The following is a 17,516-nucleotide window of genomic DNA, read 5'->3' as shown; positions in this document are numbered from 1 at the left end:
CTTTAAATAAAAAATATTTCTATTTTTTAAACAACTTTAATAGTTTATTTTGGAAGTATATTCCATAAAGAAAATACCCACTTTAAAAAGAGAAATTACGATTTTTTTTTTATATTTTATTCAAAGTTTTCTGTTTGGGGTGCCAAAATTCTGATACACCTACTGAAGGACATATATAACAACTTAGCCTAAGCATTTAGGTTTTAAAAATAATGTCTCAAAGAGCAAAGGTCTCATAGCCAGAGAGAGTTGGTCTCCATTTTTCTTCTACGGCTGCTTGACTGGAACTAAAAGCAAGACATTCAAAAACTCAACAAGCCCATCACTTGGCGGTTAAAATCGCAATAGTAGGTAGCCAATCAGCCAATGAGGGGGGGGGGTTCTGCTTATAATTGTATAATTTCTCACATTTATTTGTTATACAGGGCTTTACATTGCAAGTGAAACAGTCGCATTTGCGAGTGATTTTTCAAAGTGGCAACTAGAAATAATGAAACGCTTATCTTTTGGCAATTGTATTTCTTTCACCAATCTTTCAAAGCTCACTACTGAGTGAAAATATCTTTTCAACTTTTTAATAAAACGAACAAAGTTAAATGATTTAAACAAAAGTTTAATGGAACAATATACTGTTAAAAAAAAAAATTTAAAAAAAAAAAAAATCTGAAGAAATTAGAATGTTTGTATCTTCAAGTATCAACATAAAATTTGTATATTTAGAATTATACTTACTAAAACAAAAAAAAAAAAAATCTTCATGGTATACATACTAATCACAGAACGATGTCATATTCTAAAAATCATGTGGGCTTGTCTAGTAACTATTCTATTTAGCTAGTAAACGAAAATATTTAGTTGTCAAAGGTTAACTAAAGATAAATGTGTCCATAGAGCCCTGTTATATATTTTTGGCAGCTTTTAGTACCTCTGTATTGTAATACAAACCCCGTGATATATATTGGGTGGGTTTCTAAATAGTATTTTGTATGATTTTTTAATTTTAACTAATTTTTCCAAACTTCACATATTTAACAATCAACGTACCATCATTTCTCTTCACATATATCAATAAACACTAAACTTTTTAAAGTGAGTAAAACCACTAAAAACTTCCAGATAGGTAGAAGAGTATCTTATCTTGCCTTTGATAACATTTATTTTTGACCATTTTTCATATTACTGTAGATTGTAATACCAACCCCCCCAAAATATTGGCAATCATAAATTGATATTGTACAACATAAGGCGATCAAAAAATTTATAGACGATAAAAATGTTTTTATTTTCATGGCACTGCGCTTCAATCTATGGTCCCCTTTGGAAAACTTTCACAAAAACACTTGTCTAGCTACAACCACTATCAAGTTTCTCCCACTCTCTGTCTATTCCTAAATTGGAACGCAAATTTAGGAACAAAGCTTATTTCCTAGAACTGCTTGCCTGTGGAACTCTGTTCCGCTGGCCTTGTTTCTGGCTGACTACCACATAGTTGTCTTTGAGTCCAATGTATTTGGGGTAAATTTTTACCTGGTTTCCACCTTAACATTTCCATTAAAAAAAAAAAAAAAATTTGTATGCTGAAAACGAATACCGCATTTAAATTTTTTGCAAATAAGTATTTTCCCAGGCATTAAGCAGTGTCATTTCTTATATTATTGCTGGTCACTATCTTGGTGCATGCAAACGCACCTCAGGAACTTTGTGAGCACTTGCATATACCAAGATAGCTACCAGCAATAAAATAAGGAATGACCTTGCTTAATATCCGGGAAAATACTTATTTGCAGAAAATTTAATGCATATTCGTTTTCAGCATAACCTAAACCTGTAAAAGTCTTCTTTTTTTTTCTTTTTTTTTTTTAATGTTAAGATGGAAACCAGGTAAAAAATTTACCTAAAAAAAGTTCTTAAGCCACCCCCACCCCCTAAATAATTTATTTCTACCACTAATGACCACTATGCTGTTGTATTGGTGACTACCATACACTCATTAACTCTTATCCTTGAGTGGCCTTCGGACCTTGATATGTGGTGACTCCAATGCAAAAAAAAATTGTTAAAAATATGGAACAGGTTATCTTTACAATAATTGTTTCCCCTTCACTTTTTTTTTTCCCTATGGCAACATTTCAAAGGCTGTAAATGACAAGTTCTCTCTGATTCGCTCTCCTCTAATTTCTAGAATGTGGTGCAATGGGGAAAGAGGTGGCTGGTTAATTTTAATGCATCTAAAACCAAGCTTCTTTCTTTACATCATCAACGCTCTGATCCCTGTCTGGCATCAATTGAAATGAATGACTCGATTTGGAAGGCTCCATATTTTGATAAGCTTCTGGATTTGACTTTTACTCCTGATCTGAAATGGAACATGTACATCAAATCCGTTGCCAAGGCTGCTGGGAAAATGGTGGAATCGTTCTACCATTCCAGTAGATATCTTGCTGCTGATACAATTCTTTACCTGTATAAGAGCCAAGTACGTCTAAGGATGGAGTACTGTTGCCACATTTTGGCAGGAGCTGCTACAAGCAGCTTATCCTGCCTTGACAGTTTAAAATAGACTTCGTAGCTTAGTAGGGGATGCCCTTTTCTCATCCTTGTAACCTCTTTCTCACAGAAGAGATGTTGCGAGCCTGTCTCTGCTTTATCGTTATTTTCATAGCATTCGAATGTATGCACTCATGTAGCTATTACTGTTTTTATAAATTAATACACACTGATTTATATATATATATATATATATATATATATATAATGTATGGATTTTACTTGTGCAAATGGAAATTTAATTAACTTTCTTGAAGTTATATATTTGGATTTTACTGTCACTGGATTATTTATCTTCCACCAGACTATCCATTCACGTGTAATCACCTTTTTTTTTTTTTAAACCAAGTAAGGTCTTTGACTTACTTGTTGTTTCATCGAATACTTTTGCATGCAAAATCCGATCCCGCATTTTGCTAATTCCTACCCTCTGATGAGAAGGAAAGTATTTCTTCGAAACTCCGGATTAAGGACTATCCACTTATCTTGTGTTTCCTTTTCAGATTAAATATGTTTTTAACTCATTTCAAAGTGTTTTTTAACATATTTTATTCACTGTTTGCTCGTGTGTGTGTGTGTGTATGTATATATATATATATATATATATGCGCCAGTGTTTTCCGTGATGGAAGTATTGTTTAAATTTTAAAATGTATAAAGTACGTTTATAAGCCAAATTGCAATGCAATATTATGAAGATAAACAAATATTTATTTGGTTAAAATTTATATTTCGGAAATAGACTCCATCTTCAGAATTTTATACATTCTTTACCGTTTTTTGGTTCAGTTTAACATTATGGCGAGGAGGGGAAAAAAAGTATATTTCGTAATATTGCATTGTAATTTGGCTTTTAAACATTTTATTTTAATATATATATATATATATATATATATATATATGTTTCTCGACGATAATTCTTGGCCTAAAGACGTAATCCCCCAACGCGGGTGATTACAGAAACATGTATGCACATTTGTAGCCATCAATGTTTGTATAAATAAAGATTATATATATATTACTGCTGATCAAAAATTTAAGACTAATTAAATCTTTAAAAAAAAACTTTTTTTTTTTTTTTTTTTTTTTTTTTTTAAGGATAGATTTTTAACTTTTCTGACTTAAGGTTACTAATACTACAATCTAAAAGGTTATGGAAACAAAGGTACATTCCAAAACTTTTATGTAAAAATTTGCATTTTTATTAAATTTTTAAATAAAATTTTTGGAATGTACCTTGTTTCCATAACCTTTTTGTTTCCATAACCTTTTAGATTGTAGTATTTGTAACCTTAAGACGGAAGAGTTTAAAATCTATCCTTAAAAAAAGGTTTCTTTTTAAAGATTTTTAATTAGTCTTAAATTTTTGATCAGCTGTGTTTGTGTGCGCATATATATATATATATATATATATATATATATATATATAATGATCAGTTTTTTTGGAAAAAGAAATCCAGCAGAGTGCTCAATTAAAAGGAAAATCCGAAATATAAGAGCGTATTTATATTTTGTATATGTTTTGTGGTTAAATTTTAAATTCTGAAAAAAACATGTAGAGACATATATTCGATTTAAGAATTTATTGTTTGACAAAGGAATATATAGAAGGGAATTTCCTTAATCCATGGATTTTCAACAATGGCTCATATCATCAGAGGAAATGAAATGCAGTTAGCAAAATGTTCAGCTGCGAATGGACGCTATTTTGCTTTTCAGCACAATTATTGAAAATAGTTTTTTGAGTGGTTGTGGATAATTATATGGAGAAAATTATACGAAAAGAGAAGTTGATACAACCGTGTCTTATTTGGCTTATATATATATATATATGTATATGTATAAGTGGTTTTTGTTTTGATTTTTTTTTTTTTAATGATAGTAATGTTTATTTCTCCGCCTCGGAGAACCAGTGTTTTTCTTAGAAAGTCGCCCAATTTTATTTGGGCATATTTATTTATTTTTAAAAACAGTAATCTACGGACACGCGTGTTTCGGAGCCCTACTCCTCTTACAGCGTAGCTTGACTGTTGGTAGGATTCGAACCTTGCGCCTTATGTACTTCAGTCCAGCGTCCTATGGTTTAAAACAAAAACCACTTAAACAGATGAACGATAAAAACGAAGCAGTAAATTGTCTATGGCATCATAGCACAGTGGATTAGGGCACTAGACTGAAATACATAAGGTCCAAGGTTCGAATCCTACCAACAGTCAAGCTACACTGAAGAGGAGTAGAGCTCCAAAACATGCTTATCTGTAGATTACTGTTTTTAAAAATAATAAATATGTATATTTTACTAATAAAAAGATGCTATTAGTGTCCCCTTGTCTCCCTTTCTGGATGATGCTTCAGCTAAATTCTCCAGAACTCCTATTTGCATTTTCTCTCTTTTCAGAAAGCAGTTTTCCTCCTCCAATTAAATTGACTCAGAGATTAAATGAGCCCTACTCCTCATTAATCAAATACAATCGTTTCCTCATTTAATTTCTCACTTTTTTTTTTATAGCTTTGGATGAAGGTGATATTGCTCTCCTGAAAACTTATGTAAGTATACATTATAATTTACTAGCTGGACGCCTAGCATTGCTTGGTCATACAATACGCTTAAACATATTTTAATTTATGCAGATTGCATATGTATTATAGAATCAATCCTCTATTGATTATTATATATTACGAGGAATAATTTGCCCGGTAGACTTATTCAGAAAAAAAAAATCGTTCATCGAATTGTTTACATTCAAATGTCAATTGATATTTGGATTTGATGATGAATGCCCTGGAAAAGTCACTTCTGATAATGTTTGTATTTAAAATATGCAAAGAAAAATGATTTGTGGCGATTTTGAATAGTACTTCTTTTATCATAAATTGAAATCCTTAAGAAAAAATTAAAATAAAATGGTGAGGTACACCTGGGCTTGAACAGAGGATCATTCGATCTGTAGTTTAATATTCTACCATTGAGCTCAGGTGACAATAGTGTTGTTTTTTTTTTTTTTTTTTTTTTTTTTTTTTTTTTAGAAATGAATCTCCCTTGGCCGGTGTAACATGAGAAATATTTAGAATCAATTTGAAACCATAGCAAGTTTTAGTCTCCCCTGCATCAAGGCTAGAGGTGTGGGAAATATGTGTGAAAGATATGTGGGAAATATATATATATATATATATATACACACACACTTGTTGCCAAATTGAATATTGAAATGTTCATATCTTTGGTTCTATGGGACAAAACTACATAAAATTTGCAGATTTTTTTTTTTTTTTTTTTTTTTTTTTTGCTTGCTTGGTTGTCTCCCCTATGGGACGATTAGTCAGGAATCAGAAAAATCGTCACTTTTCGGAGTATCAGAATTGGAAAAAAATTAATGTTTAATTTCTGATACCAAAACGATTCTTTTAATTTATTTTAATTTTGTTTTGAAACCTTATTTTCGATATGAATATTGATCTTTACACTGCGATTAAAATGTATCGATCGCTCCATAAGTGTGTGTTACGTTTGAGAAAATGTAGCAGAGCACCGATGGCTACATGCAAATGCAGGCGAAATGATGTTGCCAGCAAAAAATAAAATAAAATTAAAAAAAACTATAAAAAGGAGAAAGAACGATCACGTTAGAGACATGGAATATGGAACGAAAATAACGTATTTATATCGGAATCGGGAATTTAGTACGGAATCGCTGGTGCTACCAGATCAGGCTGCCCTGTGGCTTCCTGAGACGAAATGCACCTACATTGACGTTTTTTTTGTTTTCTGATCTTTTTTGTAAAACTTAATTATGTTCTGCAAAACCAAAAACAAAAACAACAGCCTATCCCCCCCTTTTATTTTATTTTTTCCTACCTTACTCCCGGTCCTGGATATGACCTTAAACTACATCCGATGGTGAGGTCCAGCTTACGGGCTTGGGGAGTGTGGAGCCACCTCTTAATTGCCATTGCTCCCAGGTCCACCCTGACCCGGAGTGGTAGTACCTGTTAGGGTCCCAACTATGGGTTAAATAGAAACAGATTTTAAAAAGGAAAAGAAACAACAAAAAAAGAAAGAAAACAAATATATTCTATTAAATTATTTATTTTTTTGCCCTGTCGGTAGGGCATGAGAACAAACCGACTGTCCCCCTGCAGAGGGTAAAAATCCCTCAATGGGGCAACCAGTTAGCCGTGGGTTGCTACCCGTAAAGTCTTAGGACGTGATCCTGGTGATTGAGCGAACCTAAACCAGGATACATAGAAGTTTAGGCACCGCAACACATTACTTTGGCCCTTACTTCGATTAGACGGGCGGTCGGAGAGGCCCGATCCGACCAATCGGCCAGTCACGCCAAGCCCCACCATATATTGCCCATTCCAAAAACCCACTACTAATACAACACATCCCCCCTCTCCCACAAATAACCCTACTCCCTAATATATGATGGAAAGCGGTGGCTGAGGGTCAATCGATTAGGTGTGAATATCGATGACGAGGCTGTAAACCCCTCAGGATTGCTACAGATCCCATAGCAATATCAAGAGAGAACAGATAATCATTATGATACCACCAAAGTCGGTTATATCATCATTGTATCCCTGTAGAGGCTGGGCGAATGGGTTTCCCCCCAGGCTCTTCCCAAATAGGACTCCGAGGTGGGTGGGGAACAAAGATGACGAAAAAAGAAAACAAAATATATGGCTTATTCCTCCCAAAAACCACCCAACCACCCAAAGAGAACCCACTCTGATGTCTCTGACATCAGTAGCTCTGACGAAGAGACGATAAAACCAAGGAACTCAACATTCGTAGTAATAGAATCAATGGAGGAAACTCCTTTGAGCAAACTATCACCTTTTAAAATTGAAAAAAATCTTAAAACTCTAAAACCAAAGTCTATTAAAAAACAATTTAACCGCAGCCTACTAATAGAAACCCATAACGAAGAACAAACTAAAGAAATATTGAAACTAAAATTATTTGAAAACATCAAAGTCAAATGCTACAGACATCCAACCCTAAATACCTGCAAAGGAGTAGTGAAAAGCCACGAACTTGCACTTTGTCCCTTGGAGGAAATCAGGACAAACTTACAGAAACAGAATGTGTTAGATGTTCGCAGAGTTCAAATTAAAAAAAACGGTGAGAAAATCGATACCAATACATATATACTAACTTTCGATTCCCTCACCATACCCAAAGAAGTGAAAGTCGGATATATGAAAATAAATGTAGAAATTTATATTCCAAACCCCCTCCAATGCTTCAAGTGCCAGAAGTTTGGACACCATCAAGATCGGTGCACACAATTACCAGTGTGTGGAAGATGTGGAGAAAGTGGCCCACACATTGACTGCAGAAAAGATTTCAAGTGTGCCAACTGCCTGGGAAACCATGGCGCTGGCTCTAGATATTGCGAAATATGGAAAAGAGAAAAAGAAGTGACCAAACTAAAACATAAAGAATATATCCTACCCAGAGGCCAGGAAAATCATCGAAACTAAAACATATGCAGATGCAACAAAAAAAACTAATCCAATCAACAATCAAAATGGTCATATACATGTAACGGATACAACTGACAAGAAAATTGATGTCCTAAGCAAACTAATAAAGGAAATGAAAGAACTATTAGAAGAAATGAGGAAAATGAATAGTGCAATGTCTGCAACCAATCCAAGGATAATATTAAGTAAAGACACTACTGAACCACAAAAAGAAACAAAACCACAAACCATTTCTACAAAAACAACCGAACAACCATCAAACACATCACAAGCCAGAAAAGAATCAAAAATCCCCCCAGACAAAAAAAAAAAAAAAAAAAAAAAAAAAAAACAGGAAAAGAAAGATCCCGATCTATATCTCGAACAGGGACTCCGACAGAAAATAGATTTGAGGGATTGGAGACGATGGAAGTTGAACACAATTCCAAATGATGAACAAAATATTACAATGGAATATCAGAGGGATAAAAGCAAACCAAAATGAACTCACATTATTAATAACAAATATGAGCCCAGCACTTGTCTGTCTACAGGAGACCTTTCTGAAAGAAAATAATACCATCAACATAAAACACTACACATCTTACAACTACATAAATAAAGATACGGACAGAGCTTCTGGAGGCACATCAATACTTGTGAAGAATGAAGTCCCTCAAAGACAAATAAATATAAACACAAACTTGCAAGCAATTGCAGTTACAGTGACTCTACATAGAACTATAACACTTTGCTCAATATACATCCCTCCAAAAGATACAATCAACGAAACTGAGATAACTCAATTAATAAAACAACTCCCTAAACCCTTTTTTCTACTAGGAGATCTCAACAGTCACAATGTAATATGGGGAAGTAAAGAAACAAATAAAAAAGGAAAAGAAATAGAAAACATAATAAATAAAAATAATCTATGCCTCCTTAATAATCAAAACTACACCTATATGTACCCAGCAACAGGTACTTTCACCGCCATTGACCTTACCTTATGTGATCCTTCCATATATATGGACTATGACTGGAAAGTACACAATGACACCTGTGGGAGTGATCATTTCCCAATCATCCTGGAAAGTCTAAGTACTAGCACTGAACAAAAAACACCCAAATGGAATCTACATAAAGCGGATTGGGAAGACTTCCAGGAACAGTGCAAAAACCAATTAATTATTGAAAAGAATGATGAAGATGACCATTTGAACTACTTCATTAAAACACTCACAAACATAGCAAATAATACCATACCGAAAACAACCAAAACCAACAATCACAACAAACCTTGGTTCACAAAAGAATGCAGAAAAGCCATCAGAGCTCGACGAGCTGCCTTGAGAAAATTCGAAAAGTATCCAACAAGCGAAAATCTGGATTTCTTCAAAAACAACAGAGCAAAAGCCAGACGAATCATAAAGGAATCCAAAAGAACAACCTGGAGAAATTATATATCCAAAATTAATGTGAATACCAAGGCGAAAACAGTTTGGAACATGATGAGGAAAATAGAAGGAAAGTGTAGTAGTACACCAATATCCCACATCTCTAAAGGCAACAAAATATACACCGATCAAAAAGACATTTCCAATAACCTGGCAGATAATTTATCAAAAATTTCATCATGTGACAGACAAACAGAGAAATTCAAAAAGATTAGAGAAAAGGAAGAGAAAAAGAAAATTCTATTTAAATCACAAAATACTGAAAAATACAACCAACCTCTTACCTTGCCTGAATTAAAAGAATCGCTAACCAAATCCCATGACACAGCTACAGGGCCCGATGAAATTCCATATGAAATCCTCAAAAAACTTCCAGAAGCCTCAATGAAATACCTACTTGAAATTTTCAATATTATATGGTCCAGTGGAAACGTACCCGAGACCTGGAAAGAGGCCACAATAATACCAATCCCCAAATCTGAAAACTCAAACATCCAATCCCAATCAAGTAACGTCTCAGATCCATTGAATTTCAGGCCAATAGCTCTAACAAGCTGCATTTGTAAGACCATGGAAAGGATTATAAACAAAAGACTAATCTGGTTCCTGGAAACAGAGAATCTTATTACAGAATTTCAAACAGGATTCAGGAAAAACCGAAGTTCAATAGACCACATAGTCAGACTTGAAACCTTCATCAGAGAAGCCTTTGTAAGGAAAGAACATTTAACAGCAGTGTTTTTTGACATGGAAAAAGCCTACGATACTGTGTGGAAGTACGGTGTTACAAGGGATCTGAAGGCGCTTGGACTAAAAGGCAGAATGCCAATTTTTATTGAAAATTTTTTAAAAAATAGACGGTTCAGAATAAAGGTTGGCACAGCTCTCTCGGACTTGAAAGAACAAGAGAATGGAGTACCTCAAGGGAGTATACTGTCAGTGACCCTGTTCAGTATCCGAATTAACAACATTGTAAAAAACCTTAACCCTGGGGTAGATTGCTCCCTATATGTGGATGACTTCCTAATATGCTGTAGATCTAGATATATATCTATAATAGAAAGGAAGCTTCAATTGTGCTTAAACAAAGTAATGAGATGGACGGAAGAGAATGGATTTAGATTCTCCAAAAGAAAAACGAAATGCATGCATTTCTGCAAACTAAAGAACATGCATAATGATCCTGTCCTAACCATGGAAGGAATGCCCATACCAGTTACTGACCAGTACAAATTCTTAGGGATTTTATTTGACAAAAAGTTAACATTCATCCCACACATAAACTATTTGAAAAAAAAATGTAACAAAGCTGTAAATCTTTTGAGAGTGGTAGCACATACCGATTGGGGTGCAGACAGGGAAACACTCCTTAAACTTTACAGAGCACTAGTCCGCTCAAAGCTAGACTACGGTTGTTTCATATATGGATCAACCCGAACATCATATATAAAAAGCCTAGACCCTATTCACCATACTGGCCTAAGATTGGCCCTAGGAGCATACAGAACTTCCCCCGTGAACAGTCTATACACGGAAGCACACGAACCCCCACTAGATCTAAGGCGAGAAAAGTTAGCCCTTCAATATTTACTGAAACTGAAGTCTTGCCCAAACAACCCTGCATACCAATGTACCTTCTATCCTAAATATGAAGAACTCTTTAACATGAGAAGAAAAATTATCAAAACGTTCGGGCTCCGAATGAAGGAAAGCATTGAAGAATCGAAAATTCCAATCTCCAGCATTCACAACTTCATACTGCCTAAAACACCCCCATGGACCATGAAACAAGTTGAAATAAAACTCAACCTAAACAAAAAGTCCAAATCTACCACAAACCCTATTGAATACCACGACGAACTTCAACATTTAAAATTACAATATTCAGACTACACCTTTATCTACACAGACGGGTCTAAAAGCAACAATCACACTGGATGTGCAGCAACATACCATAAAGCCACAATGAAGAGAAATCTTCAAAATGAAGCATCTATATTCACTGCAGAGACTATAGCTATCGATCTAGCACTCAACATAATTTCAGAGGAAACCACCAAAAACTTCATCATTCTCACAGATTCTCTATCAGTCCTATTATCTATACAAAATCAAAAACAAGAAAATCCACTAACAACAAAATTAATAGAAGAAATCAATATCCTTTCAATTACTAAAAACATTATTCTTGTCTGGATCCCCAGCCATGTGGGGATAAAAGGCAGATAAAGGGCAGATACAGCTGCAAAAAGATCTTCTCACCTTCCAACTGACAATTTTAAGATTCCACATACTGATCTTAGACCCCAGATAAAAGCATACATACAGGAAAAATGGCAACTGCGGTGGAGTCAGCAAGAGGGCAACAAATTATACTCAATCAAACCTGAACTTAAGGAACGATGTCCGGACATTAAGAGATCACGCCGAGAAGATGTGATACTGACTCGGCTGCGCATAGGGCACACCAACTTTACTCATTCTTATATACTAAATGGATAATCGGCGCCAGAGTGCATCCCATGCCAGGAGACACTCACAGTAAAACATATCCTAGTTGGGTGTGATGACCTTGCCCCAACTAGAAAATTATATTATACAGAAAGCAATATGGAAGACCTTTTTGAAAAGGTCAACTCAGCAAATATTCTAGCATACCTAAGGAAAGTAAATTTATATAAGAAAATTTAAGGAAATTTAAAGTCATCCAAATATACACATCCATGTATAAATACAACATTTAATTTCTTAGCTCAATTTTATAAAAAAAGGGAGGAAAGGCTGAAAAAGTCATTCCCCCCCCCCTCCCAATAAAAAAAGTTAAAAAAAAAAAAAAAAAAAAGACTCCGGCATTAAATGACCACATAGGTTGATATGCCGTAAAACCAATCAATCAATCAAGTACGGAATCGGAAAAATATTGTAATCATCCCATCACTAGTATATATATATATATATATATATATATATATGTATGTATGTATCAAATTCAATTTATTCGACATGGATTAAAACATAACCTGTTTCGGCGCCATTAAGAAAAGGGCACAGGGAGAGAGAGAAAGAAAGTGAACAAAGAGGGAGGGAGAGGAGCTGCGAATCTAGACTGTCGGAAATACAGTTGGCCAGCACCTGTCCAACTTCATCGTGAACTAATCCGTTGTTGGTGCAGTGACAACCTTAAGCGGCAGTGAGACGATACATGGATGGAAGATGCGGCTTTTCATCAGTTTAGACGAAATCTTCGATGACACAGCTCCAGGTTGTGTCTTTTCATTCCAAGGGAGGTCGTATTTACTCTATTAACAGGGCTTTGCATTGCGAGTGAAATAGTCACATGTGCGAATGATTTTTTTTTTTTTTTTCAAGTGGCGACTAGAAATAATAAAACTTATCTTTTGGTGATCTTTTTTTTTTTTTTTTTTTTTTTTTTAACAAAAACTGAAGAAATTTGAATGTTTATACGTTCAAGTCTGAACAAAATTTGGTGCATATCTAGAATTGCACTTACTTTTCAAAAAAAAATACACAAATTTTTATGATATACGTACTCATCATGGGACAGATGTCATATTCCAAAAACCATGTGGGGTTGGCTAGTAACTTTTCTATTTGTCTGCAGGGTGGAACGATTAATTTGAAAATAGCATTACAGCATTATTTTAGAACTTAAAAAAAAAAAAAAATCAATTCAGGTAACTTGATTATGTAGTAGAGCTGACCTTTTATTCAATGTAGCCACCTTCAGCCTCAATCACTGCCTCAATACCTGTCTGGAACTGGAAGAATGCCTTTTCCACATGCGCCGGTGAGACCTCGGCAAATACTGTGGATGGCAGCGATCGGGCTGCTTTGGTGTTGTGGTTGAGGTCCTGTTGATGTTCTGGATTTATGACCAAACGAAGTAGTCCTGCAGGTTCGGGTTGGGGCGGAGTGGGGGGGGGGGGTCAGTGAGAAACGGGAACAAAATTGAAGCACCCTTTCTGAAGCCAAGCCTGGGTCTCTTTGGACTTGTAGACCGCACAGTCTTGCTGCCACACTCTTCAGCATCTCCAGGTACACTTTGGTGTCGACTTTCAAGCCGACTTCGAAGATTTGAAATGGCACGATGTTACTCTCACTTAAAACCACACCAAAGACCATAACCGTGGGTCGTCTAATGCATTGAGTTGTGCCCTTGGATTTGTATTTTGAGGGTGCTGCCAATGGTCCTGTTGTCATAATTTGTATCTGTAGAGATCATGAGTTGTACAACGGCGCATCTCCAATCTCGCTTGTTGAGCATCATGTCACTTTCAGACCTGATGGAAGGTTCCTATCGCTCTTGGTATTTGTACACAATTGGTCAACTAGCAGATGGTCTGCAAAAAAAGAAAACTGGCTTTCATCAAACGGAAATGTCTTTTCTTGTATGATAATTTTATTATTCCACCCTGTAATGGTTGATTCGCCTAATATATAAAAGGCATGTGTGTTTGTATGTCTGCCAAAAACTTCCGACAGACGTATCATTTAGAAGCTCAACCTTTCGGATGAAAAATTGGCCAAAAACATTAATTCCTTCACTCTCAAAGTTTTTATTACAAGGAGAGGTCAGGTTTTGTGTTAACATTTTTCGCAAAGTCATCGTCTCTGTAGGATTGACATGATTTTTTTTTTTTTTTTTTTTTTTTTTTTTTTTTTTTACCTCTTTCCACCCTACCATTTTTTTACCCCCCCCCCATTTTTTTTTTTTTTTTTTTTTGTCCGGGGTTCCTTACTACATCAGGCACCCTGCTAGTTTATAAATATTTCAACAAAAAAAATAGTAATTTATTTATTGCGGACTGTTATCCTCTTAGTTATTGTTTCATGAAGTTTCAGCCAACTATTCCTTGTTCGCGGTTACCACCTGACGAAGGCCAGAGGAATAGTTGGCCGAAACGTGAAGCAACTAAGAAAGCTGAGGATAATAGTCCGCAATAAATAATACTCATCTCAATAATGAATTCCAACTAAAAAATAATGTACAAAAAAAATATTTTAACTAATTATCATATGTGAAACTGATTTTGTGTAATGACTCCAAATCTGACACTTGTTAATCTTGAAAAATTTTTAGGGTGTCGGCCAGTACAGTAAACTGATCAAAGCCTGTGAAGAAGACGTCCAAAACAATCTGAAGAAAGTTAATGAACTTACAGGTAAGACCTTTTTCGTAACGTTTAGTTTTCTAATCGAGTGGCAGACCAAGGTTCAACCCTCAGTTGAGTCATACCAGGGACTATAAAAATGGTACTTGATGCCCCTTTGCTAAACCCCCAGCATTATATAGTAAGGATCTAGAGTAAGTGGAGCAGTGGGGTAACTGTAATACCTGTACGGTGCTTAAGCTATGGTCAACATTTTTGCAGCCATCGTCTCGGTTGGATTAACTATTCTTGATTCCAACGCTCTGGACATCTGGTCGTGCAATGGAGACATTGGTTAAGGTGTCACTTGTTTTTAACCTTTTTTTTTTTTTTTTTTTTTTTCTCCCCAAATTGTCTATTGTTTCATCTCCACCCACCGCTACTACCACTCCTCCCCCAAGAGGGGTCCTTACTCCATCTGGGCAATGCTGGGGCATCACTACCAATTTTTTTTTTTTTTTTTTTTCTCCAGGTAAGATCCTAACTTACCCTACATGTGCTTCCGGGTTGCACTTGCTCAAACTACTGCATTTATATTTGCTCTCTATCACCTCCACAACAGCGGAGTTACTATCTTTAAAAGCATATCTGAGAAAATTGACCACGCCCTATCTGCTTATTCTTCAGTTAATATTCATGTCTGTGGAGGCTTCAATGTTCACAATGTGGAATGGTTAACTCCCTCAAACAAGACCGATGATGAGGGGAGGTTCTGTCATGATTTCTCCATTGCTTATGACCTCACTCAGATTGTTCACGAACCCACCCGTGTGCCCGATACTGACGGCAAGTCTTGTAGACCTTTTTCTCACAACTTGTCCTGAACTGTGTTCAGCTTCTGTTCTGTCTCCACTTGGATCTTCCGATCACTCAGTTGTATCAGTTAAGATAAAAATGAAATGTGATATGTCCCCCCAGATGTACCTCTCCATCGTACGGTATATCGATACTCTATGGCTGACTGGGATAGCTTCCGCACGTTTATATCTGATCTACCTCTGCGTTCCATGTTTAAAAAGGATGTGTCCTCCATAGCATCAGATCTGACAGAATGGTTAATTGTAGGTATAGATGGTTTCATACCCTCTAAAAAATTCCAGCAAAAACCTTACAGCCAGCCCTGGTTCTCTCCGGAATGTGTTGCTGCTATTGCGCACAGAAATCACTTTTTTCGTTGCTTCCAACGTAATAGATGTACTGAGACTAAAGCCGCTTTCATGACTGCCAACAACCACTTAAAACAGTAATAAAGAGTTGTATGCTCAGTCCGTCAAGTTCAAAGTAGCTGAGCAGCGGCTTGGTTCCCACCAGTCTTGGCAAATAGCAAACAGAATCCTGAACAGAAGCGTGTGCTTTATCCCAACTCTCATAAATGGACCTGAGTTAATCTCGTCAGCATCAGACAAAGCCAAACTCTTTGCCAAGAACTTTGCAGCTAATTCTAACCTTTGCGACCAAGGCTGCTGACCCCCAATATTTCCTCCTGTATCAGAAAACATACTATGTGACATACAACTATCTGTACGTGATGTTGCCAAGCTAATCAAAAATCTTGATTCCAGTAAAGCAACTGGCCCTGACAGTATTCCAATTATAGTACTCAAGACTTCAACCAGAACTTGTGCCCATCCTTACAAAACTGTTTAAACATTGTCTTAAGAATTGCTTCCGGTCACCCTGGAAAATCTCATCAGTATACCCCGTATTTAAGAATTCAGGTGATCGCTCATCTCCCTCACAGTACAGGCCATTAAGTCTCCTGTGCGTCATGAGTAAGTTGCTGGAATCTGTTAAATAGAGAAGTAATCAACCATCTCAGCAAAAAATAACCTTAGTGACACGCAGTATGGTTTCTGTTCTGGTAGATCTACAGCAGATGTGCTTACAGTTATCTCATAGGATTAGCGAATCTCTCGACAGAGGCTACCTTTCTAAGGCAATTGCTCTTGACATATCAAAGGCCTTTGATAGAGTATGGCATAAAGGTTTACTTCATAAGATCTCCAGCTATAGTATAGCTGGAAATATCTTAATTATTTAATCATTTCTGTCTGATAGGTTCATAAGAGTAGTGGTTGATGGGCAGAAATCAGAAGCGCACAGTATTAATGCTGGAGTCCCTCAGGGGTCCATCCTGGGCCCAACTCTCTTCTTGATCTATATTAATGATCTTCCAAATCACATCGTTACATCATTTGTAGACATTTATGCTGATGACACTACTATCTATGGTAGCACATCTAAGACCGTAAACGACCAAGTTCTCTCTGATTCTCTCTCCTCTGATCTTGAGCAAGTGGTAAAATGGGGAAAGAGGTGGCTTGTTACTTTTAATGCATCTAAAACCAAGCTTTTATCTTTACATCATCAACACTCTGATCCCCATCTGGCATCAATTGAAATGAATGGCTCTCGTCTTGGGGAGGCCTCATGTTTTGACAAGCTTCTGGGCTTGACCTTTACTCCTAAATCCGTTGCCAAGGCCGCTGGAAAAATGGTGGGATCCTTCTATCGATCCAGTAGATATCTCACTGCTGATGCAATTCTCTATCTATATAAGAGCCAGGTACGTCAAAGGATGGAGTACTGTTGCCACATCTGAAAGAACCTGCCTTGATAGAGTTCAAAATAGACTTCGTAGCCTCGCAGGGGATGTCCTTTTCTCTTCCCTGCAACCTCTTTCTCACAGAAGAGATGTTGCGAGTTTGTCTCTGCTTTATCCTTATTTTCATGGCAGGTGCTTGGCTGAGCTCCAGTCTATGGTCCCCCTCTGGACAAACTTTCACAAGAAACACCCGTCTAGCAGAAAACTATTACTAATTTCCCCCACTCTTTATCTGTGCCTAAACCTAAACGTAGATTCCATCAG

General features: G+C 36.1%; 1 protein-coding gene across 1 annotated transcript in view; it reads left to right on the top strand.

Moving 5' to 3' along the window:
* Positions 1-17,516, top strand: part of LOC145271210 (26S proteasome regulatory subunit 7) — a 48,261-nt gene that overhangs the window by 4,808 nt on the left and 25,937 nt on the right. The window contains exons 2-3 of the mRNA XM_080126773.1: positions 5,057-5,094; positions 14,578-14,659. Of these exons, the coding sequence (XP_079982899.1) occupies positions 5,057-5,094; positions 14,578-14,659 (120 nt within the window). The remainder of the gene's footprint in view (positions 1-5,056; positions 5,095-14,577; positions 14,660-17,516) is intronic.

The sequence above is a fragment of the Euprymna scolopes genome, chromosome 46, assembly GCF_053919585.1.
Source record: "Euprymna scolopes isolate OS-2025 chromosome 46, ASM5391958v1, whole genome shotgun sequence".
Lineage (NCBI taxonomy): Eukaryota > Metazoa > Mollusca > Cephalopoda > Sepiida > Sepiolidae > Euprymna > Euprymna scolopes.
The sequence above is the reverse complement of the archived record's forward strand: the minus strand, read 5'-3'. Positions and strand labels throughout refer to the sequence as shown.